The sequence below is a fragment of the Culicoides brevitarsis genome, chromosome 2, assembly GCF_036172545.1.
Source record: "Culicoides brevitarsis isolate CSIRO-B50_1 chromosome 2, AGI_CSIRO_Cbre_v1, whole genome shotgun sequence".
Classification (NCBI taxonomy): domain Eukaryota; kingdom Metazoa; phylum Arthropoda; class Insecta; order Diptera; family Ceratopogonidae; genus Culicoides; species Culicoides brevitarsis.
In genome coordinates this window covers 35,520,222-35,546,008 of record NC_087086.1, presented here as the reverse complement: position 1 = coordinate 35,546,008, position 25,787 = coordinate 35,520,222, and the positions used below count along the sequence as shown (strand labels likewise).

Here is a 25,787-nt window from a genome sequence, read left to right as displayed (position 1 = left end):
GCCGCTCAACGTAAATAAATAAATACACGAGACTCGAAAAACAAAAAAAAATATGAACGTAAAGGCATCATTATGTCTACTTCGCTGCGTTGTCGTCGTCGTCATTGTCGTTTATTTATGCTTTTTTTAAGTTTCGACGAAGAAAGAATTCTATTTATCATTCTACCGAACTATTTATGAGTGTTGATGAAACAACCGCGATAAACATGTGCCCGTCGCCGTACGAAGCTGAGGGTAAGTAAATCGTGTTCGTTGATCGTATTTTCATTATCGTCGTATCGAGCGAGCGTTTGTGTGTCGGTTGGTCGGCGTGTATCGATAACTTTTTTTTTCTGTGTTTTGTTCGAACGCGATGCATGTCGGTTAATATTCTGAAAGTATTTAGTACAACTTTGAACTTGGACATGAACGAATCGTCTTTTTTTATTTATTTTTGTTATTCATGTTGTCGCGCGCACTCTAATGTGTAGTTATCATAAGTAAAAAAAATAGAACACTCAAAGTGTGAATCAACCTACATTTTATTTTTATTTTATTTGAAAAAAAAATTATTTAAAAATAATTTAAATAAAATTTAATTAAAAAAATTAAATTAAAAAAATAAAAGAAAATTAATAATTATAAAAAAATAAATAATTAAAAAAATTAAATAAAAATTAAATAAATTATTAATTAAATTAATTAATTAATTAAAATTAAAAATAATTAAAAAAAATAAAAAACTAAAAAAAAATTAAATAAATAAATGATTAAAAAAAAATATTTTTTAAATAAATAAAAAAAAATAAAAAAAAAATTATTTTTAAAAATTAAAAAAAAAAAAAAAAAAATTAAATTAATGTAAGAACATGAATGAAAAAAAAAATTTTTTTACAATTTTTTTTTTGTGTCACTTTACAACTTTTAATTTTTTTTTATCAAAGAATGACTAAAAATAAATTATAAAATGCGTGGTCGCGATTTTCGACAATAATAACGGATACACGTGAAAACGTGATAGATAATGACTTTTAATCGTCGCACATGATATTTATAAACAAATTACCGACATCATTACCGACCAACAAAAAAAAAAGAGTTGATTGACTTCTCCTGCCTCTCAAAATTAATTCTTAGCTAAAATTTGAATAAATTAATATCAGATGTTCTGAAGAGCGGAAAATTACTCAGCTGGTTGATTGTTGACTTTGAGTCACCACGAGCTGAAAACTAAAAAGAAAACGAGTAAACAACCGGTTATTAAACAATATTTTTGTTATATTCTAGCAAAAATGTGTTTTAAACGAAAAAAATCGTGAATCGGCATTTTTTTGTATTGAAATTATTGGGAAAAAAATTCGATAGCTCATGAAAAAAAATTTCATAAGAAAAAAAAATTAATAAATAAATAAAAAAAATAGAAAAATAATGGAAAAAAGTGATAAAAAGCAATAAATATTAAGTAAGAAGAAATAATAATGGGTTCAAGACATTTAATATAAAAGTTTGACCTTGACATAAAGAAGTTACCAACACACAAAAAAAAAACCGAAGGAGGAACAAAGAACATCAAAATTATGTAAACAAAATTCTGGATAGCAATATTGTGTAATAATAAACCTTGTTAGGACAAAGTGAAGAGTGAAAAAAAAACTTGTGTTACCGGTTTTAAAGTTGAACGAAGAAAGAAAAGAAGAAGAACAGTAAAGAATGAAACAATAAATAAATCATTAATGCGAAAAAAATGAGGCAACGCTTCAAAATTCGTCAAAACAAGCCGGTGAATCGGAATGAAAATTAGAATTAAGTTATCATTAAAATGATGAAGAATTTAATAAAATTATTTTTTATTTATTTATTATTAAATAAATAAAATTGTTGAGTTGATAAAGAATTTAAATGGAAATTTTTGACGTGATTGTGATATTTTATTGTTAATGATATAAAAGTGATTTTGATTTAATATAAGTTGTAAATCATCGATTAGTTGGAAATTTATTTTTTTCAAGATAGCTTTATAACTTGTTGCATTCAATTTTTATTTATTGTGAAGAATTTAAGTTTCGCATTGAATTTTTTTACATGCAAAATTTTTAAGAATATTTTTAAAAATAAAAAAAAAATAATTAAAAATAAAATTAAATTTTTAATAATTTTGTACAGATTTTGATTTAAAAAAAATTAAGTAAAATAAAATTTAAAAATTTTTTTTTAAATTTAAATTTTTTTTTAGTAAAAATCCTTCATAAATAAAAATATTTTTTTTAATAATTGTTTTTCAAAATATCAAATTATATTTTTTATTAATTTTTTATCGCTGGATAAGTTCATGGAACAATTTTGATAGAAAAAGATTGATGGATTTATTTTTATTATTAAATTTCATTGAATTGATATTTTATCGTAAAATATTTTTTATTAGATAAATTTTGAAATTTTTGTCGAAATAATAAATTTAATATTTTTTTTTAATAAATTAATTTAAATTCGATTTAAATCAAATTAATTAAATCAATTTTAATTATATATTTTTTTATTTTAATTTTTTTAATTAATTTTTAAATTAATTAAATTTTATTTAATTTTAATTAAAAATTTTATTTTAATTTTTTTTTCTTTTAATTAATAATTTTCAATAAAATTAAAAATGATTTTTTACAAATATTTTTAATAAAATAATTATTTAAAAAAAAGTTGAATTTTTATTTAATTATTTTTTTTTTTTAATTTAAAAAAAAATATAAATGTATTTTGAGAAATATTTATAATTTAGAGAATATTTCTACAAATTTTACTTAAAAATTATTTAACATTAAAAAAAAATAAAAATTCAAATAAGAGGCAAAAAATGAATTTCTTACAATAGGTTACATCAAACGCTTGCAAATAAATTACGATACCGTGCTTACCTACTATTGCTTCACAAAACAATCATTTTTGATCACATGTTTTTGCTCCGCCAACAGAAGAATCAACAAACAAAATGATTTTGATCAATATGATTGAGATTCTTATCAATTTATTTTCATTAATTTATTTGTCATTCTCCGAAATGAACAACGAGTGTCGAACGCCCGAGGCCTAATTTAAATTTAATTGATTTTTATCTTGCGCGCGCGAAGCACTTGATCGAATGACGACACTTTGCTCCAAGTTCTCAATGAAAGTATTTTGTTTATGTTTTTTGTTTACATTTTTTTTTATTAAAATTAATTTTTAGTTAGTTTTATTATTTATTAGTTGTAGTTGAAACCAGTAATTTTTTTGATACAAATACTAAATCGACAAAAACATCGAAAATTTTTCGTGTGGAACCGACGCAAATAATTTTGTTTATCATCAAATGCGTTTACAATCGATAAAATATAATGTTTGGATTGTAATAAAAGTGTTTGATGTGTAATTCAATGCGATTGTTATTTACACATGTTTTCAGAACGAACGTTGGTAGAGTTCATGCGAGGGCGTTCCATTAATTTGTTGGTAGCGGCACGTGATTTAAAGTTATGATTAGAAAATTTTTTAAAATTTTTTATGTAATATTTCATTAAAATCAATAATTCCAAAAAATCTCAGAAAAAACTTATTTAAAATTTAAATCTATTATTTTTTTAAAGAATTTTATTCAAACTTAGAATTTTTTATAAATGGTGCATTCCATTCTAAAAAATACCGAAATTTTATTTAATAAATACAATGAAAATAAATCCGAAAATTTTTGTTTTTTTTTCGACTAATTTAAAAATTTTTTAATTTAAAATTTTTTAAAAACGCATTTAAATAAATATTTTTCTTAAATGTTTTTTGTTCCAAAAAATTTATGTATAATTAAATTATAATAATAAGTTGATTTTAATTTTGCGAAAATAAAATAATAAAATTTTTAAAAATAAAAAAAAATTTCGCCAAAGCAAAAATTTTCTTTTTTGAATCACGATAAATTTTTTTTCATTTCTATTACTGTTTTATGGAAATTTCAAAACCGTGAATTTTTTAGAATAATTAATTAAATTTGTTTTTTTTTTTCGATAATTTAATTTCTTATTTATTTTTTTAAAATTATTTAAATAAATATTAAAATGATTTAAAAATAAATTAATAATTAAATCAAATAAAATTATTTTAATTAAAATTAAATAATAAAATAAATTAAAATTATTTTTTTCATTAAAAAATTTTAATTTTTTAAAATTAAAATTAAAAATTAAAATAAATATTTTTACAAGTAATTAATTATTTAAATATTTTTTTTATTTTTGATATTTTTTATATTAAATAATTATTTTTTTACTAAAATAATAAAAAAAAAATTTTAAAAAAAATTTCGAAAAATTATCAAAAAATAATTAAATTTATAATGGAAAAAAATACAAAATAAAAATATTAATTTAAATAAAAAAATAAATTAAAATAATTAAATTAATTAATATCTAAAAATAATTAAAAAAAAATATATAAAATTAAAAAAAATGGGAAATTTCAAGAAAATCTATATTAAATAAATCAAACAAAACTCAGGAAATATTTTTAACCTAAAAAGATCATAATCACGACACGTCATTTAACGGCAAAAAACAATAAATCTTGCGTGAAGGAAGGAAAGGACAGTGCGAAATTCAACGGAAAATAACATTTCCGCTAACTGTCGAACATTTTCTTTGATAAATATCTCAAACAAAATTCATTAAAAAAATATTTTCAAAGTTTTTCATGAACTTTTTCAATTACATTTTTAACTTTTTTTATTAAAAAAAATAATTTTTTAATTTTTTTCATCTGTTACTCTTTATCATTTCTAATCGATTTAAATTTCAAAAAACCATTTATGGTCTCTAATGATGAAAAAAAATATTTTTTATGACGCGCCATATCAAAGTTGCAATAAAAGAATAAACAAATCGATTATTTTTTCCCGATATTCGAGAGACTTCTGCGTGCTTTATCTCTCAAGATCACATGACAACGTCAAAAAAGTAAAATTGATTATCTCACAGTTTTCTGCACTCCTAACACCAAACCGACATTTCCCATTTCATTCAGTGAATCAGAGAATTATCATCGTTTGCTCAACAATGTAAATAAAAATGCGTCACACTGTATTGTCATCACAAAAGAGACTCGAGGAACAATAAATCAATTAATATTTACTTATGTCCGAGAGAAGCTCAAAATTTAATTGCGACCCGAACCGGAATCGTTCTCTCTATGCACACGACGCGAAGTAATAAAAAAATCTACATTTTATGATTTCGGACTGGAACAACTCTACTATAAATATTTATCAGTTCTTATTTGTCATTCATGTTGAAAGCACGCGAGTATCAAAGAAGAGATTTATTCATAGAAAAAAAAAATAAAAAAAAATTAAAAGTTGTAAAAGTGGATCGTAAAGTGCCCTTCAAGCGATAAAAAATAATTTTCTTTGACACAAAAGATTTTTTTTTAGTTCAGTGAAGCAAATTAAAAAAAATAATTAATTAAAGAAAATTAAAAAAAAAAAATTAAAAAATTAAAAATGGATGATAAAAACGATAAAAGTCAAGCTGAAACGCCTCTTCTGAAGGGAATCAAAAAAATCACGACAGTCCCAAAAATTACGCCGATCGCGAGAAAAGACAGCGAAGCAAGGAAACTCGCGTATGTCGAGTTCGCTGGCACGGTAAGTATTTTAGATTAGAATTTTTTTCGACGTGTTAAAACCCGCTTATCAATTTTTCGCTCAGACTGTCGGGCAAGTCAAAAAAAATAATAAAAAGTATGATTCAAGTTTCTCTGGCGATAAGAAATTTTTTTGACAAAACTGGGTGTGCGATTATTCCAGAGCAATTAGTATCGGCAAATTTATTGATAAAACGCAAAAAAAAAGTGATTAATTACAACAAAACGTAAAAAAAATATTTTATCAGAGAGAGTGAGTGATCAACCTTGATACCGACGAAGCACATGATTTACTACGAGCAGCTCACGTGACTATCTGACCGTATCTGTATCAAATAGATAAATCATTGGAATTGCAGTAGGTACAGTGCACTTGATGTAATTTTATATGCACAACTTTTTTTTTACGTAAGAAAAATGTTTGAGCGGTGTGAGCGGCAAGAATTCAAGGATCGCGTTGTTTTATTTTGTTATATGACTTTGTACGTCCTCGCATTAGTTAGATATCGATTTTTTAGCATTTATTACACGCCTAATGATTGTTTGAACGGTGTTGAATACTGAAATTGCGAGGATTTTGTGTTTCGAAGAAGAAAATTCGAGCATTTTCGAAAAAAACTTCAATATATTCTTCAAATTTTCGAAAATTGTTCAATATATTCTTCATATTTTCGAAAATGGTTCAATATATTCTTCATATTTTCGAAAATGGTTCAATATATTCTTCATATTTTCGAAAATGGTTCAATATATTCTTCATATTTTCGAAAATGGTTCAATATATTCTTCAAATTTTCGAAAATGGTTCAATATATTCTTCAAATTTTCGAAAATGGTTCAATATATTCTTCAAATTTTCGAAAATGGTTCAATATATTCTTCATATTTTCGAAAATTGTTTAATATATTCTTCATATTTTCGAAAATAGTTCAATATATTCTTCAAATATTCGAAAATGGTTCAATAAATTTTTTAAATTTTCGAAAATTCTTTAATATATTCTTCGAATCTTCAAAAAGTAAGTTCGTAACATGAAATTTCCACAAAATCAACAAGCTTGTCGATTCTAATAACACTTTGTGTTCGTGTGCGCGCCCTTCAACCTTCAACTAGTTGTTCAAGATGTTCATTGTTTATTCATGTTGACACTACTGGAACTCATAACCATCATTAATTTAGCAATTTTTTGTTGTTCTTTATTGTTTTCTTGGTCAGTTTCTCGCAAACTATTCATAAACTGAAAGTAAAACGTAAAAAAAAACAAAAAATAAAAAAAATATATCGATTGTTCCGTCTTTGAATGACAATGAAATGCAGTTATAAACGGCTTAATGACATTTAAAAATAAAACGATATTTTTTCCGAACAAATAACGCGATAAATATTTGTCTTAGAACACAAAAAAAATACTTTTCAATGTCAATCAGACAATTAAAAGCAGTTAACGTGAATTTGACTAGTTCATACCGCTCTCCTGCCAAACAAACAAAATAATTCATCACGCAGCTTTACTTACACAATTACATTAATCAACGAAAAAGCACACAAAAATATATTTTTTTTCGCCCATAAAATTAATTGCTTTATCGTCTCACCCACAAATTTCTGATCTAAACAAATTTTTCTCGTGAAGATGATGATGATGAAAACTCGGGGCAGTTAATAACTGCGGAGATCGGCAAACTAATTTAAAATGTGACACGATGGAATAAAGAGTTGTCACATGATTTCGCTTTAAAAGAAATTAAAAATTAATTAATTGTTGACGAAGTTTAATTGAACATGATTTGGCGTAAAATTGCTCGGTTCTGCGGCGAGATTCGAGTCGACGAGATATGTGAGAATTCCTCAAGGTTGAGGTTTCAAGTTCGAATTAATTTTTAAGTGAATTTTCGGGGAAATATTTAAATTTTTGTTTTAAAAAAAAAGACAAATTTTGTAATTTTCTTTAAAATTGAGAAAATTCTTTTTAATATATTTTTTTAAATTAACAAATTTTTAAATAAATTATTAAAAAAAATAATAAAATTTAAAAAAAAATATTCGAGAAAAGAATTAATAATTTTTATAAATTTAAAAAGTTAAAATTAAAATTATCAATTTATTAAATTTAATTTAAAGACTTAAAAATAATTATTTATTTGTTTGTTAAATTTAATTAAAAATAATAAAAAAAAATATTTAAAAATTTAAAAAAAATTAATAATTAGAATAAATTTAATTTAATTATTTATATTTTTTTAAAAAATTATTATTTTAATTTTATTGAATTTTTTATTTATAAATTATTAATTTTTTTTAACTTCAATTGCAGTCAAAAACAAATAAATTTGTGTAAAAAAATTATGAAAAAATTTTTTTAAGTGATTTAAAAATTTTAAATTAAATTTTTTTTTTTTTATTTATTTTTATAATACATTATTAATATTTTTTTATAATCAATTTTATAAATTTTTACCTAATTATTTTAAATTTAAAAATTTTTTAAGATTTTTAAAAAATTACTTTTTTAAATATTTTTTTTTTTTTTTTTTTTTGAAAAATTCAAGAAAAAAATTAATTTGTTAAAAAATAATTAAAAATAATATTTTTCCCTTGAGAAAAACAAAAATCTAATTTTCTCTAATGAACGCAAAATTAATAAAAATTCTCTCCGTAATAAAAATCCCAAATCCATCAATATTTAATTACTTTTCATCACGAATAAACTGCACTAAACACAAATAAAATCTGTCAGCAGATGAACGAGTGATCCAACTGCCAAAATCATCGCGCACATTTTCCGAAACTTGTCCGAAACACGCTGTCTCTATCAAAACAATGACGTCAATATTTACGTCGAGAGAACTCTGACACCCCTTTGTGCTATGGAAGCGCAAAAAATACAAAAACTACGTGTTGCTGCAACATGTGATGCATTTCGCTCCCTTCTGTACGTGGCTCGGATATTAGACGAATATGTTACACAACACCAACAACAATGACTGTAAATAGCTTCAGTGAGAGGGTAGCTGCTTTTCCGTTTTTCCGCATACACGTCTCTACAGCATGGGTACAGACGTGTATGGGGGGAGTCGGAAAAGAGAGAAAATTCTCACCTAGCAGTAGAAAATCGCAAAATACGGATTTTTATGTTTAGTCGGTTGCAGGATTTCGCTCGAAAAGGACTTGAAATAGGAAAAAACCGCAAAAAACGACACGTGCGCTTCGTTGTTCGAACAATTTCTTTACACCAAGAGGAGATTTAACAAAAAAATAAAGAAAAAAATGAAAAGTGTCGTAATTTAATCAGTAAATATTATAATGTAATACTATTATCATGATATTATCATAGTGTGCCGCACAACTATCCTATATGAAGAAGAGAAAAAAACCAAGTGTTCATTTTACTTTTTAAATCTACGACGACGACGAAGTCGACGACGAGCCAGAGACAACAAATAATCATAAAAATGAAAGCATTTTAATCATCTTCATGTTACTTTTCGTACCTGCCGCGGTCCAAACAACAGCATCATCTCCTCCAAACAACGTCGTCGCGTCTCGTTTCGCTGCGCTGGCAGGTTGTCGTGCCTGCCTGCCATGCATTAAGATTAAATGTCGTGTAGAATTACGACAAAAACGATTATTCTTACACATTACGACGTCAACATTAATTAGATTTAAGTGAAAACAAAAAAAGTGATTTTTTTTCCTCAAGAATTTGACACAAGAACGTGAAAAATAAAAGAATTGTGTGAAAAAAAATTAAAGAGATTTTAAACTAAAAAAAAATAAAAATAAATAAATAAATGATAAATAAATAAATAAACAGAGAGAGAAAAAAAAAGCAATCGATACCCACAATATAGAAATATTTTAAATAATTTATAGACTGATGCAGCGACAGTGTACCTACAGAATTTAATTGAGTTATTTATTTATTTATGCAAAAGTAGGTGGGTGTGACCATTTTTTTTTCATATTTTCATATTTATTTTATGATTCTTTAAGAACACATTGGAGATACGATTTTTGTTTATGATTGTAATTTTCTTATGCGAAAAATTGATAAAAAAAATTTTTTTACGAAAAACTTAAGAATTTAAATTTTAAAAAATAATTAAATAAATTATTTAATTTTTAATTACTTAAAATAATTAATTTAAATTTTTTATTTAAATAATTAATTAAAAAAATAAATTCAAATAATTTGCTCAAATTTAGAAAATGAATTAATTTAATTTTAAAATAAAATTAAATTTTTAAAAAGCAATTTAAAATAATTTTTAATTAAAAAATTTATTAATTAATTTTTTAAATTTAAAAAATTAAAATTTTAAATTTTTTAATTAAATATTAATAAAATTAATTAATTTTTTTAATTAATAAAATTAAATTAATTTAAAAGAAATTAATTTAATTAATTAACTAAATTAATATTTTATTCTCTTTATCAAATAATTTAATTCAAATATTTTTAAAAATTATTTAATTCAATTTATTTACAAGGATTTTTGTTACAAAAAATAAAATGTCACAAAAAGTATCTTTTAAAAGGTACTCAGACAATTTCAAGTATCTACCTACATATTTATCAAAATTAAGTTTGGTATTCGAAATGTTGTGACAAATCCTTGAACTTGAACAAAAATATTCTTTTTAACTAAATAAAATCCTCTTTTCTTTTTTTTCTTTTTAAAACTCAATATTTATAAATTTAAACAAAACATATTTACTGAAATTCTACTTTATGATTTTTTCCATGAAGGTTTATGAAAGATTTTTCAATTTGAAGGTTGAGTGACATACAGTTCAAAAATTAAGACATAATTCAATATAAAATTTTTAATCGAATTTTTCACTTTTCCATTTGAAAAGAGTTCTCCCAAGACAATTAAAACGATTTTATCAAAGAATTTTGCTTCAATGGAGTTGAAAAGTTGATACGATTACTCGAACGGAACTAACATGAGCTTTAAAGCTTATTACGAACATGAAAATATTTTTCTTTTTGATCATTTAATGATTGATTTTTAGTAAATCTTCTTAAAATTTTAAATTTTTAATTAAAATTTATATTTAAACAGAAATAATTGATTAAAAAAAAATAATTTATAGTTTTTTTTTCAAATTTAATAATTTTTACATTATATTAAAATGTTTGTAAGATTTTGAGTAAAATTTCAAACATTTTCGATATTTTTAATCGATTTTTAATAAATAATGAATAAAAAAAATTTTAACTAAAAAATTAAAATTAATAAATAAGTAATTAATAAAATGAAAATAAATAAAATATTAATTTAAATATTAAAATATTATTTTTTTGAAATAAAAATAAAAAATAATGTCAATTAACATTAATTTTCAATTTTTTTACGAAAAAAAATTTTTTTTAATAATTTTCTTTTTTTTTATTAATTTTTGTTAAATTATAAATTGTTACATTAAAAAAAAAATAAAATTTTAAATTAAAAATTTCAAAAAATTAAAAATAAAAAAAAATAATTAAAAAAATTTAAATTAAAATTAAAAAAAAATTAATCAAAAAATTAAAAATTTCCATGAGATAATTTGAAGTCACTTTAAAAATTAATTTTTAAAGAACTTTTCTTGAAAAATTACAAATTTTTTACTTCTTCCTTATTTTTCTTTTTTTTTTCAAATAAAAAAACGTCAAAATAGGTTCGTGTAAGTTGAAAAATTTACTTTTTTAATTAAAACCTATTAACTGTTGACCTACAACCAAATAGAAAAAAAAATTGTTTTTCAGTCTACTAAACTTCGACAACGGAAGAAAAACAACGTTTCTGAATCGTTTCCCATGAAACGCATTAAAAAGGAAACATTAAACAAAGCCGCGTTCACAGAAGGATTTGACGAGAAAGTGATAAATTTATTTATTTTTATCCCCTTTTATGATGGAAAACTTCTCTCTTTCTCGCATTTCCTGATAAATATTTTTTTTATCTATTTTTTTATTGCCATTTTTTTTTTTTGCGAAAATACGCTCAGACACGATTTTACGGTTCACGAAAGCAGAGAACAACTTTTAACACAATTCCAACTAAAACAATAAGTTCTGATTAAACAAACAGCAAAGTTGTGCCTTCCCAGCCCCGAATTCGGTCAAAATTAATTTTTGCTCCCTTATTTTGATAGGCAACCGAGTTCAAGGACAATTTTCGTCGTCGTCGTCCGAAGCAACGCATTTTCGTCATCATCCTCCCTGCATTTCGTCTGCAGAACGTTGTGCCAAAAATAGCCGAAAACTATTTACTACGGGAAACTTCTTGTCTGTCTCCCCGTAATTTCCCGCCCGTACTGAAAAAAAAATCATTTTATCGATTATTTAATTGTACGAACGACTCGTCGAAACAATTTCGTGCACGTGAAAACACATAAAAAACGTAAAAAGTTCATTTCGTATCAATGTCAAGGTCGTTTCCGCTCATGCAGTTTTCAAAAGCGGGGTTAATGTGTTTTGGTTTGTGTGTGGCATGCCAAGCAACGCACCGCATGGAGTCGAGTTTTATACAGACAGAATAATAAATTTGTAGCGGTCCCACATTTTCGTGTGTAAAAAATATTTTTTTTTTCTTTTTTTTTTATTCCTCCCTAATTGAAAGTTGGAATGAAATGAAATAAATGAAAAATAATTTCGAACTTCGTATCGCTGCTGTTTTGTTTCCTACGTCTTTGCTGGCATTTCCGAAGTTATTTTTATTTGCGCCATGAAATGAAAAAAAAAGATGTTTTATGAACAATATAAGTCAACATTAAAAGTCTTCCTACGTTTGCGAGAGAAGATAATAATATGAAGAAAATTGAGTGAACTCGGTTGCTTTGAAAGTTGATTGTTTTGTTTTTCAATTGAAGTTGAGAGATTTCTGTGTAAAATGATTTTTCATGATTTTTATCAGGGCTGACAAGGTTTTTAACTTAAATTTAATTTTTTTATAGAAAAAAATCTTTTGAATCTAGCTTAAATTCAATAAAAAATTTCGGAATTAATTTTTTTTGCTTTTTTACATATAAAAATTTGGAAAAAAAAATTTTAAATAAAAAAATTATTAATTTAAATAAAATTTCATGAATTTTTAATTATTTATTTAAAGAAAAAATTAAATTGAATAAAATTAAAAAATATAAATTAAATTATTTTTATTTAATATTAATTATTAATTTATTTATTTTATTTATTTAATTTTAAATTTAATTTAATTAAATTAAATTTTATTTTATTTAAAAAATATTAATTTTTTAAATATTTATTTTTTTTATTATTTATTTTTTTTATTTTTTATTTTTTTTTTTTGACTCAAAATAGTTTAACATAAAATTTTTGAATTTTAATTTATTTTAATAAATAAATAAATTTAATTATTTTTGACTTAAAAAATTTTGCAACCTTGCCGTTACATATTTTATTTTTAAATTTTAATAATAAATTTATATTTTATTTTAATATATTTTGAAATTTTAAAAATTTAATTTAATTAAATTTTTAATTTTTTGAATAATAATTTTTTTTAATTTAATTTTTTTAAATGAATTAAATTAATTAATTAATTAATTATAAATTATTTTTTTAAATTAAATTATAATAATTAATTTTTTTAATTTTTATTTTGTTTTAAATTTTTTTTTATTTTTTTTTAAATTATCAAAATTTCTTTTCAAAATCTCAAATTTTCTTCATTGTCAAATCTGTCAAAACAACTAATATTCAAAACTTGAAACCAAATCAATATTTGACACACAAAACTTTCCCATCAATCCTTTGAACAATAAATAAACTTTAAATAATTTCGCCCCTGGATGAAAAACAAAAAGCCTGATTGAACTTTACCTACATTTAAATATGCCTGTGTTTCAGTCAACAGGAATTTCATTAATTTTCAGCACACACATTGTTTTTTAATAAAATGAAAAATTTCACGGAACGAAATTATTTCCATACTCTATTCAATTAAGTCTCATTTTTATCCAATTTTTATCAACAAACAATTTTTAATAACTTTTTTTTCTGCCTATTTTGTTGTTATTTCGTGATTCTTCTATCTTTATCTTTTTTTTTACAATAAAATATATTTTTATTTACTCGTAAATATCGAAAGAGGAAAAAAAGTTGAAAAGTATTGATCAAACAGAAGTAGATTAGAATAAAATAGATATCGTCAATAATAAATAAAATGCGAAGAAGAAGAAAAAATGGAAAATGTGTGAAAATCTCATTTTTGAATTATAGATAAGTACAATTTTTGCTCGGAGTTCGGTTTTGGTATATCTTCGAGGAAATGACATCAACCAATGCTATTTTTGTCTTTTATCAGGCTTTTATGTTTCCTTTAAAAAATCATTTATTTACACTTCAAAGGAGTTTTTAAACATACATTTTAAAATTTTTCTATGATTTTTCACATTTTAAAGAAAAAATTTGATTTTTATGGGAAATTATGTCCTAAATGTGTATTGGGGTGAAATTTTAAAATGTGCATTGGGTTAAAAAATTTTAAAAATATTAACTGGGATTGTATTTAAATTTTGTAAAAATTCGTAATATGACCTTGGCAGAAATTTTAAAGTTTGCATTGGGTCTAAAGAAAAAATGTTCAATGGGCTTAAAAAATAAAAATGTGTATTAGGTCAAAATAAATTTAAACACTTGTCAAGAGAAATTTTAGAATGTTATATGGGACAAGAATTTAAAATGTGCATCAAGAAAAATTTCAAAATGTGCTTTGGGTTAAATTTTTTGAATGTTTATTGGGATAAAATTTATAAATGTGTATTGGGACCATTTTTCAAATTGTATATTGGGATGAAATTTTTAAAATTCCATTGGGTAAAAAATTTGAATGTGCATTAGGTGAAAAATTCAAAATACGTATTGGGTAAAAAATTTCAAAATACGCATTGGGCAAAAATTTAAAATTTTTAATTGGAATAAAAATTCAAAATGTGCATTGGGTCAAAAAATCTAATTTCACGAAATTCAAAATAAAAATAATTTTTTTTAAAAAAATCTTCTAACGACAACTTTCTACAATTTTTTCCATAAAATATTTTTCGTGAACTCCAAATATAATTTTTTCGAATATTCCATTTTCGTCGAGTGTCGAACACACAAATCTCAATCCAATTTGTTTCCGATGGAAAATCCAATAGAAATAACACAACTTCTTTTTCCTCCTCAAAATATATATTTTCTCAACCAATCAAATGCAGAAAACTTTCCGCAAAATTTATTCAAACACAAAACTAGTTTCCCATGTAAAACAACTGCAATTGTACCGAGATGACATCTTAATTGATAAATTAGCTTCAGGCGAAAAGTCGACAATGTTCCGCTTGAATTTACGTGAGAAACCGAGAAAATTGATGCAAAGAGGAAAAATTTTTTTTGAATGGAAACGCCTGGTATTTTTTAATAATTTCTTTGAAACTCAACAAAAAAAAATGAAAAATGCGTGATTTTTGATTGAAAGCTACGTTCAAGAGTTTTTTTGGAGTGTCTTGTTAACTAAAGATGGTAATTTAATTTTTTTTTGTTCTTGAATAAATTTCGGATTAAAGTGAAATTTCGCGGTTTTGACTAAATTTAACTAATTATTTCCGTCGAAAAATAAAAAAAAAATTTTTTTCAAGATTTTTGTTGGTTCAAAGTATTAAAGAGAAGCAATCGAGACGTTTCCACGAAGCCACATTTTTATTTTTTCAAAGGATTTGTGACGCGTTAAGGAGTTGTTATTTTCATTAAAAACATTCTCGCAATTATTTCTGCACATATTTTACAATAACAGTCTTGGAATTTTCCGTTCCGGGAATTTTGTGTGAGAAAAAGCGGCGAGATAAAGATAGAATAGGTTCTATAAATATTTGCTTTCAATATAAAACTGAGGGAGGATTATTATTGCCGCCTGTAGCTAATAAGTAAACAGGAAAAAGTAGCGTAACGCAATTAACGGAGCATCTTTTTCTTTGTCGTTTCATGCAAAGTCGGGGGGCCATGGCGGATCGCACAGCAACAGCCAGCTGGATTTGGAGATGGAAAAGGTGTTCAAAGACGACAAATTCGATCTGGCGCAAATCACGAGCAGTCACTCGTCCGCGTCGTTAGCCAAGAAGCAGTTTGAGGACATCACGACGCCGCATTTCAAGAAAATCAGCGAATCCGACTATGATTCACACCGCAAAACGCAATATCATCATCCGCATCACACACACGCAACGCCCACGAAACGGCTCGCAATGAAGCAATCGGACAAAAGTGACAAGCATGCGGCAGCGGAACGTGGATCGGGACCCACGGGCAGCGAGCAACGCGACGACGACGACCAAAATTCGACGCCCGGCGATGAAACTCCGTTGTCGACAGCGCCAACAAGTCCGCTTTCCAACACGTCGTCGTCGTACAAAAGTGGCACACTAACTGACGACGCAACCACGGCAGTGAATCTAGCACAAGGCGGCGTTGACAATGGGGAGCCACAAATATCGGAACGTGCTGCGTACGGCGAGCAAATGGTAAGAAATGGTGATAAATTTTGCATCATTTTCCTAATTCGATTTTTTTCTTTCTTGCTTCAAGGAACTGCTGGATACTTCGAAAAAGGTACAATTCGACAACAAACGACCGAACGATAAGAAGTTCGTCATTGGGAGTTTCCCGCTCGGAAGTGATGACCAAGACGACGACGAACTCTATATCAACAGCGAACGCGATAGGCAACGCAGGAAGGCGTAAGTACCTGTGTCAACAAATCGATATTAGATTGTTTTTTTTTTTCTTATTATTCGAGGAATTTTTTTTTTTTGAAGCGCATTTCGATTTACGAGTTTGACTCGAAATGTTGTCTGTCTGTTCCTCATTTTTTAAAAAAAATTCTAGAAAAAGATTAAGAAAAAAAAATTATAAATCCGTAGTAAAATTTTAATTTTTATTTGATTTCAGTTTTTTGAGCGCATTTTCATGAGAAAATTTAAAAAATATAAATTAAACTTAATTAAAAAATTAAGAAAAGTTTAATTAATTTTTTTTTTTTTTGATATATGACTTTAACTTTAAGTTTTAAATTAAATTTAAAGAAAAATTTTAAAATAAATCGTAAAATTTACAAATTCATGCTTTCAAGATATAAAAAAATTAATGATTTCTTAAAAAATTTTTTAAATAATTTTTTGATACCTAATCCTTCAAAATTTTAAAATCATTTCTTAATTAAATTTTATTTTTGAGTTTTTATATAAAAAAATTAACAAATATAACAAAATAACGAGAAATTGAGAAAATTTGTTAATTTTAATGACAAAAAAAAATTAAAAAATATCTTTTACTTTTATATGAAAAATTTAAATAGAGAAAATTTGTTAAAATCTATAAAAAAATAAGGGAAAAATTAAAAAAAAGTTTAAAAATTTTAGAATATAATTATTAAAAAATTATTCAATGAATTAATAATTATTAATTTTTTTTTAAATTCAAAACTTTTTTGAATTTGATTTTTTGAAATTGAATTTGATTTAATTTAATTTTTAATTGTATCAGAGGTTTTTAAATGTCATGTAATTTAATTTTGCAAATGAATAAGAAAATATGAGGGAAATCATGAAAAAAAAATTTTTTTTAAATATTTTGGAATTTTTCAATTTTTTAAGTATTATTTTATTTTATTTATTTATTTTTATTTTTATTTATTTATTTATTTTTTTTTTTTTTGAAAAATCAAAATTAATTTTAAATTAAAAAAAAAAATTAAGAAAAATAAAAAAAAATATTATTTTTTTTTAAATATTTAAAAAAATTATAAAAATAATAATACCTTAAAATCTATTTAAAAAAAATGTTTTTTAAATTAATAAAAATTTATCAAACTCATGAAAATGCGCTCAAACAAAAATTTCACAAAAAAATTTTAACCATCACATTTTTTTCTATTATTGAAAATAACAGCCGACACACGCACAAAAGTAGAAAATATTCGTTACAAGAAGGCAGCGAAAAGGGACAACGCTCACCTTCCATTGACATCACGCACCGTAAGGTCTCCATACAACCCGAAGATGCCGAATTAGAGGTATTAAATTTCAATCTTCATTTTTTTCTCATTTTTCTCTTCGCGCGCGCTCACTTATTGTTATTCTCCGCTTACAACTCGTCAAAAAACAAGGGAAAAAAGACGACGTGTCCTAATTAATCCATTTCCTTTGTTTTTTTTTTATTTTTTCCCGTTTCTTAGGAAGCCGACATTGATGAATTAACGTCGCATCGATCGGATGACCCGCGAGGCATGCGACGGGCTCGAACTTCTCATGTTGCAGCGCCCGCCATCCAACATGAAGGAGCTGTTTTGTCGCCGTGCGGATATAAAAAGCACTTGGATCACAGTCCGCACGAGATTTTTGTGCAACTTGACGAGCTGATTGGCATTGGGGAAGAACGGGAGTGGAAAGAAACTGCTCGTTGGATCAAATATGAGGAAGATGTCGAAGAAGGAGCTGATCGATGGGGTAGACCGCATGTGGCGTCGTTATCGTTTCATTCGCTGCTGAATTTGAGGAAATGTTTGGAAACGGGCGTCGTTTTGCTGGACTTGGATGAGAAGGATTTGCCGGGAATTGCTTACAGAGTCGTCGAACAGGTACGAAAATTGCGGAAAATTGCTAAAAATCTATCAAAATTAATTTTTTATTTACATTCAAATCTCGTTTTTGCTCGCTATGACTCGAACACGGAACGTACAGATGGTGATTGATGAGTTAATTACGGAGGACGATAAGCCGACGTTGCTGCGTGCCTTGCTGCTGCGACACAGACACGTTAATGAGCACTCGCATGGCACATTTAACTTTGGTCTCAAGAAGAAATACAGCAGTTACAGCAGCTTAACGGTACGTTTGCCATTTATTTTAATTCTAATTGGTCGATTCTCTCGGATAAATATTACATAACGTTATTATTATTATTAATGTTGGAACAAGGTCTTCTTTTTTTTTCTTCTTTTTTGCCATGTAAATTATTTAATGTGCTTTAGCGATGGAGCAAAAAAAAACGGGGACAGGGAATTTATTTTTTATTTTTATTTCTCTTAGACCCTTAATTGTCAAAATACGCAAAACAGTGTCAAGAAGGAATCTTTGGTTTTCTTCTCCCAAAATGCCTTGGTAAAGAATTTTTCTCTTTTTTTGGAACAAAAACAAAAACAAACAAAGTCTCATTTTTGCTAATATTACAATCTGTCGCCATTAGACGCATTTTAATGTCAACCACAGAGATTTTCATTACATTCTAGATGTATCAAAATGCCAAATGCTTCGTCTCGTTAATTATTATGATAATTAATTGAACATTTTTGGTTATGTCACACAAGTTTTAGTTGAAAGTTTAGTGAATACCTACTTGACATTTGTTCCCCCTCTTGCTACCCACAAAATGTTGTAAATAATACTTTTTTGTTATTTTTGTGAAGAATATTGTCGTAAGTAGTTGTAGATGGTGAGCAAGGACATTTTTTAAAAGGAAAGGAAATTTAGTCAAAATTTTAATAATTTAAAAAAATAATTTTTCAAATATTCAATCTTTTATTTTCAAAATATTTACAAAATTAATTTTTTTAATTATAATTTTACAAAATTAATTTTTGTTTTTAAATTTTTAGAATAAGAAAATATTAAAATTAAAGTTTAAATAAAATTTAATTTTTTTTTAAATTTTCGTTCAATGAAAAATATTGTTCAATGAAAATTAAAATTAAAAATTAATTTATTATTTTTATTTTATTTTTTTTAAATGATTTTTGTCCATTATTTGTTTTTAAATATTTGCAAGAAAAAAATTGTAAAATTTTTTTTAAAAAAAATTAATTAATTAATTACAGAATGAATATGAAAACAATATCATAAACTCCAGTAAAGAATACAAAAATTCAGAATTATTGCCCAAATTTTTATATTTTGTAAATGTGAGTTTTTTATACTTCAAAGAGCCTAAATTGGTATTTTTTAATTATTTTTTGTCGATTTAAGTTCATTTTTATTTTTTATTTTTTTTTTATAAATGTTTATTTTTTAAAAAGTTTTACTTTTTTTAAGTTTTTTTTTTTCACTAAATAATAAATAATAATTTTAGTGAAAATTATAATTATTATTTTTTTTATAAAAATGTTTTTTTTATTAATATATTTAAATTTTATGCTTAAAAAAAAATTAAAAATAATAAAAATACAAATTTGAAACTAATTAAATTTATTTATTTTTAATTAAATAATTTTTTTTAATTAAATTTTTATTTTCAATTAATTCAAATTTTATTTTAGATAAAATTTAAAAATTAATAATAATTTCATTAAAAAAAAATAAAATAAATGAAAAATTAATTTAACAACTCAAAAAGTTTAAATTATTAATTTTCATTTAAATTTTTTTTTTAATTTTTTTTTTTTTTTAAATTTTTTTTTTATTTAAAATAAAGTTCTGAAATATTTTGAAAATATAAATAATTAGAAAAATAATTAATTTATATAAAATTTAATTAATTTTATATAATTTTTTTTTTCAAAATTTAGTCTTGGATTAAAAATTATTTTTTTTTTCTTAAAAAATATTTTTTGCAATAAATCATTATCCAAAAAAGGTCTCTTTTCTCCCAAAAACAAAAATTTGGGCCTCATTATTCACATCTGCGACTAATTTCCCGACAATTAAAAAGTTTCCGTGCTCACTTTGTAAACAAAAAAAAAAATAAACCACAAAATTATTTATAATTTTAATCTCCTTGTATTTTTATCTCAATCTCAGTCAATGCAAATCGTTGAGGTTAATGGTGTGAAACGGGAATGCTCTTTTCTGCGTAACGATACTTCTCCTTCGATAGAAGTTGTTGCAAGAAGTCAACGAGCTTCAACTGTAACTGTAATCAAATTTTTAAATATTTTGTAACTAACCAATTTTTTTTTCGTAGCGATGTTTTTTTGTTGCTTCTTATTCGATAATTTAACTAAAAAAAAATTAATCGCTTCTTAAAATATTTTTTTTACTAAAAATCTAACAAAAAATATAATTTCACATCATTTAACGAAGAATAACGAGAAATTTTGTTTAATGCACCCTGTATATAAATATATCAATAGTCAACTAAAAGCACATAGAATTTCATTTTTTTTTAGCTTTTTATCTCGGCAACTTTCCGTTGTGACAAGAATTCCCATGACGCAGAGTTGCCGCGCTGCACGTGCATTTATACGATTTTCCTCTGTCTTTCTCGACTTTTACTTACGATTTTTTATCTTTTTGCACAGAATGTCAGTCCGGAGAGTCGTAAGGTATCGGTGATGGGCGATCGTAAAATTTCCCAAGCAAGCGACATGCTGAACTGGCGCAGTAGCTCGCATAACGACACGCGAATTGACATCAAAGAGGAAACTTATACGTCTTCGCAGGAGGATTTGAAGCGGATGCAAGGTGATTCCATCATGAAAAGAATTCCGCGGGGCGCTGAAGCGACAACTGTGTTGGTAAGAAAGATCAATTTTAATTAAAAAATCCGTTTTTGATGAGGATTTTTCATTTTAGGTCGGCGCTGTTGACTTTTTGGAACAACCAACGATCGCTTTTGTACGTTTGGCGACAGGTATCAGCTTACCGGGCATCACAGAAGTGCCAATTCCCGTGAGATTTTTGTTCATATTGCTCGGACCGAAGATGATGGATATCGATTATCATGAAGTAGGACGTTCTATTTCGACGTAAGTTGAGATTTTTGTCTAAAAATAGAATTTTTAATTGATTTTTTTTTTTGATTTTTTATCACATTTTGAAGCTTATATATTTCAAATTTTTACCCATAGCACATTTTAAAGCTTTTCTCATGAAATTTCATCCCAAAGCACATTTTGAAGGTTTTTATTTGATGAAATTTTATCCCAAGTCATATTTTTCTTTTCATTCTTATGCAAATTTTAAAACTTTTGCTCAGTCAATATTTTAAAATTTCATCCCGAAGCAAATTTGAAAATTTTTTTTCAATGAAATTTTATCCCACGGCACAATATAAGAAATTTTATGAATACATATTTTGAGTTTTTGTCCCAAATCAAAATTTTTGTTAATCCCAATGCACATTTTAACAAATTTCTTGATGAGAATTTAAAAACTTTCATCCCAATGCACATTTTAAAGTTTTTTTTTAAATGAAAATTTATGAAATTTCAGCCCAAAGAATATTTTTAATGTTGATCTCAATGCAAATTTAAGAATTTTGGCTCAGTACATATTTTTAATTTTCATCCCCATGCATATTTTAAAGTTTCTATTCGTTGAATTATAATCCCAATGCACATTTAAAAGTTTTTATATGATGAATTTTCGCTCCATAACGCACTGTTAAGATTCTTTTCAGTGAATTCTCATCCCAAAGAACATTTTTCTGTTCATCCTAATGCAAATTTTTAATTTTTTGCCCAGTGAATATTTTCAGTTTTCATCCCAATGCAAATTTGAAAGTTTCTATTCGATGAAATTTCATCCCAGAGCACATTTTATAATATTTTCTAAGTGCATATTTGGATTTTTTGTCCCAAATAAATTTTTTTATGTTTATCCCAATGCACATTTTAAAATTTTTCTCAATGCAAATTTAAAAAATTTTATCCCATGGCACATTTTAAAAATTTTAAAAAATCTATTTTCTAACGAAATTTTTCTCCATTTTTCAGTCTTATGTCAAACGCTCATTTCCACGACATCGCCTACAAAGCGGAGGATCGTCGCGAAATCCTTTCCGCCATCAACGAATTCCTCGACGAGTCTATCGTGTTGCCGCCCGGCAAATGGGAGAAGAAAAACTTGCTTGCCTTCGACGAGTTACGTGCCAAAAGTGAGATGATTCGAACGCGAAAGAAAAAGGCGATCGAACAAAAGAGCAAACTTAGCATGACATCCGACGAAGAAAAGAAACTCATAATGGAAAAGGAGGAAAAAGACAAGAAACCATTCAAAAACCCGCTGGAAAAGACAAACAAACCGTGGGGTGGCCTCATAAACGACATCAAAAGACGTCTTCCGATGTACAAAAGTGACGTTGTCGACGGTTTCAACTCCGAAACTTTGGCGGCAACAATTTTCATGTATTTCGCGGCACTTTCGACAGCAATCACGTTCGGCGGTTTGGCATCGGACAAGACAGATAATCAAATCGGGATATCAGAAACACTCATTTCGACGTCTTTTGTGGGGATGATCTTTCATTCGTTGGCGGGGCAACCCTTGGTTATCATCGGAACAACAGGTCCTTTACTCCTTTTTGACGAGGCACTGCGAAAATTTTGCAAGGAAAACAGTTTTGACTTTTTACCGGTGCGACTTTATGTTGGAATTTGGCTTACCATCATCGCAATTGTCGTTTCCGCCTTCGAAGGCAGCGTTTATGTGCGACTTTTCACGCGATTCACGCAGGAAATTTTCTCGGCGCTCATTACACTCATCTACATCGTCGAAACTGTGATGAAATTAATTTTGATTTACAAGCGACACCCACTCATGAGCGAATATAATTACTTGCCGGAACTCTCGTCTAATGGAAATGCGACGACACATGTCGAAGACAACTTCCTCGATGCTCGCGATGAAAATGGTCATCCCATTAATCAACCAAATACGGCACTTTTTTGCACAATTCTCACTTTGGGCACCTTCGCGGTCGCTTATTACTTGAAACTTTTCCGAAATTCGCACTTTTTTGGTCGAAATGCGCGACGCGCACTCGGAGATTTTGGCGTTCCGATCAGCATCACGATTTTTGTGCTCGTGAATTTGCTTGTGCCGCAAGTTTACACGGAAAAACTCGTCGTGCCGGAGGGAATTTCGCCCACAAACCCGGAAAGATCGTGGCTCGTACCTTTCGGACCTGTGCCAACTTGGTTGCCGTTTGCAGCAATTGTCCCGTCGCTCCTCGTTTACATCCTGATCTTCATGGAAACGCATATTTCGGAGTTAATTGTCGATAAACCGGAACGCGGATTGAAAAAAGGATCCGGTTTGCATTGGGATATCGTCCTTTTGTGCATCCTCAATACGATTTGTGGCTTTTTGGGTATGCCATGGCATTGTGCGGCAACAGTGAGATCCGTAACGCACGTTTCTGCGGTAACGATAATGTCACGAACTCATGCTCCGGGTGAATCGCCGCACATTGAAGAAGTTAAGGAACAACGTTTGTCGGGCATTCTCGTGTCACTTATGATCGGATTGTCCGTTTTGATGGCGCCCGTGTTGAGACAAGTGCCGATGTCGGTGCTTTTTGGCGTCTTTTTGTACATGGGAATCGCTTCGATGAGCGGAGTGCAGTTCTTTGATCGACTCAGTTTGGTGCTGATGCCGGTTAAACATCATCCGCAGACGAATTATGCGAGACGGGTGCCCACGTGGAAGATGCATTTGTTTACGCTGGTGCAAGTTATCTCGCTTACGGTGTTGTGGGTCGTTAAATCATCACAATTTTCGCTGGCATTCCCCTTTTTCTTGTTGATGATGGTGCCGCTGAGACAACGATTGGATCGTTTTTATACGCAACAGGAGCTCAGAGCTGTAAGTTTTCATTTTTTTCATTAAAAAAATTAAAATTTTAATTAAAATTATTTTTAAAAAATAATTTAAAAATTAAAATTTTGATAAAAAAATTATTTAAAAATTGAAATTTTTATAAAAAATGATTTAAAATATTAAATTTTTTTTTTAATTAATTTAAAAAATAAAAATTTTGATACAAATTACATAATTTATAAAATTAAAATAAAAAAATAATTTAAAAAAATTAAAATTTCAATAAAAAATAATTTTAAAATAAATAAAAAAAATTTAAAAATTATATTTTTTTATTAAGATTTTAATTTAACTTTTAATAATATTTTTATTTTTTAAATTAATTCTAATTCTAATAAATTAATTTTTGAAAATTAAAATTTTAATTCAAAAAAATATTAAAATTTTAATAAAAAAATAATCTAATAATTAAAATTTGGATAAAACAAATTATTTAAAAATTAAAATTAATTAAAAAAAAAATAAAAAACTTTAAAGTTCAATAAAAATTAATTTAAAAAATTAATATTTTAATAAAATTTTATTTTTCAGCTCGATGGCGCTCAACCAAAAGACGATTCGGAAGATGAACCAGACTTTTATGAGCAAGCCCCGATTCCAGCTTAAACTAAAAAAAATAATTTATAAGACATCCAAGTAACAAAGAATTTAAAAAAAAAAACAAAAATGACCATGACCTTTTTCCACTGTTTTGCCTCTAAATATTTCACACAAAACACACAGAGTACCTAAAAAAGATGAATATTTAGTATTTTTCGATGATTGATGATGATGTATAATGTTGAAAATCTGAAAAATTTTATTTTCTATGTTAAAAAAATAAATGTAGTAAGAGTATTATTAATAGATCTTTAGCGCTTCGTAGGATAGAGGCTTTACTAACAAATTAACTTTAAAACTGGAGATGTTTATATTTTTTGAATTCAAATAAAAAAAAACTATTTTTGTTATAAATAAAATTATTTTTTTGTTAAAAATAATATTTTAGGTGCTAATATATATATTTTAAAAGAACAGCAAATAATCTAGAAATAAAAAAAAAACTTTAAAAAATAAATAGTAACGAATGGTGTTAGAAAAACTAACAAAAAACTTTAAAATTCTTCGAAAATAATCAAAAAATCGTAAAAAAACATGACAAAATGTAATTTTTTCCTTACAACTGATTCCTATTTGTTATAGATAAATATTGAATAAAATTTAAAAATATAAATGAATATAATAAAAAAAAATGTTTTCATTAATTTTCTGTGAAAAATTATTATTTTAAAAATTTATTGAATTTGATGTAATTTTCGTTAATTTTGAATTTTAATTGAATTAAAAAAAATAAAATAAATAATTTTAATTTCTTTAAAATTTCAAAATAAAATTTTTGTAATTTTTCTGAATTTTAAAAATTTTTAATGGATTTAAATTTTTTTTTAAATGTTTAAAAAATTAATTTCATAGGATTTTTAATAACAATAAAATAAAAAGTTAAAAATATTTTTTTATTTTTAAAAATAATATTTTACAAATTATTTTTAATTAAATATTTTTTATTAAAAATTTAATTAAATATTAA

General features: G+C 25.6%; 1 protein-coding gene across 3 annotated transcripts; it reads left to right on the top strand.

The window, feature by feature from the left end:
- The first annotated feature begins 120 nt into the window (after positions 1 to 120).
- On the top strand, positions 121 to 25,260 carry LOC134832917 (band 3 anion transport protein). Of its 3 annotated transcripts, none has more exons than XM_063847136.1 (12): positions 121 to 234; positions 5,426 to 5,638; positions 15,623 to 16,150; positions 16,215 to 16,366; positions 17,577 to 17,700; positions 17,863 to 18,264; positions 18,368 to 18,514; positions 20,420 to 20,533; positions 20,920 to 21,135; positions 21,194 to 21,366; positions 22,336 to 24,205; positions 24,752 to 25,260. In XM_063847136.1, the coding sequence occupies exons 2-12, from the start codon at positions 5,495 to 5,497 to the stop codon at positions 24,824 to 24,826; spliced, it is 3,945 nt and encodes a 1,314-aa protein (XP_063703206.1). In that variant the 5' UTR covers positions 121 to 234; positions 5,426 to 5,494; the 3' UTR covers positions 24,827 to 25,260. The 3 variants fall into 3 exon arrangements, with proteins under 3 accessions (XP_063703206.1, XP_063703207.1, XP_063703208.1); XM_063847137.1 differs by lacking the exon at positions 20,420 to 20,533 and adding an exon at positions 18,716 to 18,787; XM_063847138.1 differs by lacking the exon at positions 20,420 to 20,533.
- Positions 25,261 to 25,787: the final 527 nt, after the last annotated feature.

Bases quoted from the DNA above. Each gene is read 5' to 3' on its own strand.
- LOC134832917 (XM_063847136.1), top strand. From the start codon at position 5,495: ATGGATGATAAAAACGATAAAAGTCAAGCTGAAACGCCTCTTCTGAAG. The intron at 17,701-17,862 runs GTATTAAATTTC...CCCGTTTCTTAG, and splicing joins CCGAAGATGCCGAATTAGAG to GAAGCCGACATTGATGAATT. The intron at 18,265-18,367 runs GTACGAAAATTG...CGGAACGTACAG, and splicing joins CTTACAGAGTCGTCGAACAG to ATGGTGATTGATGAGTTAAT.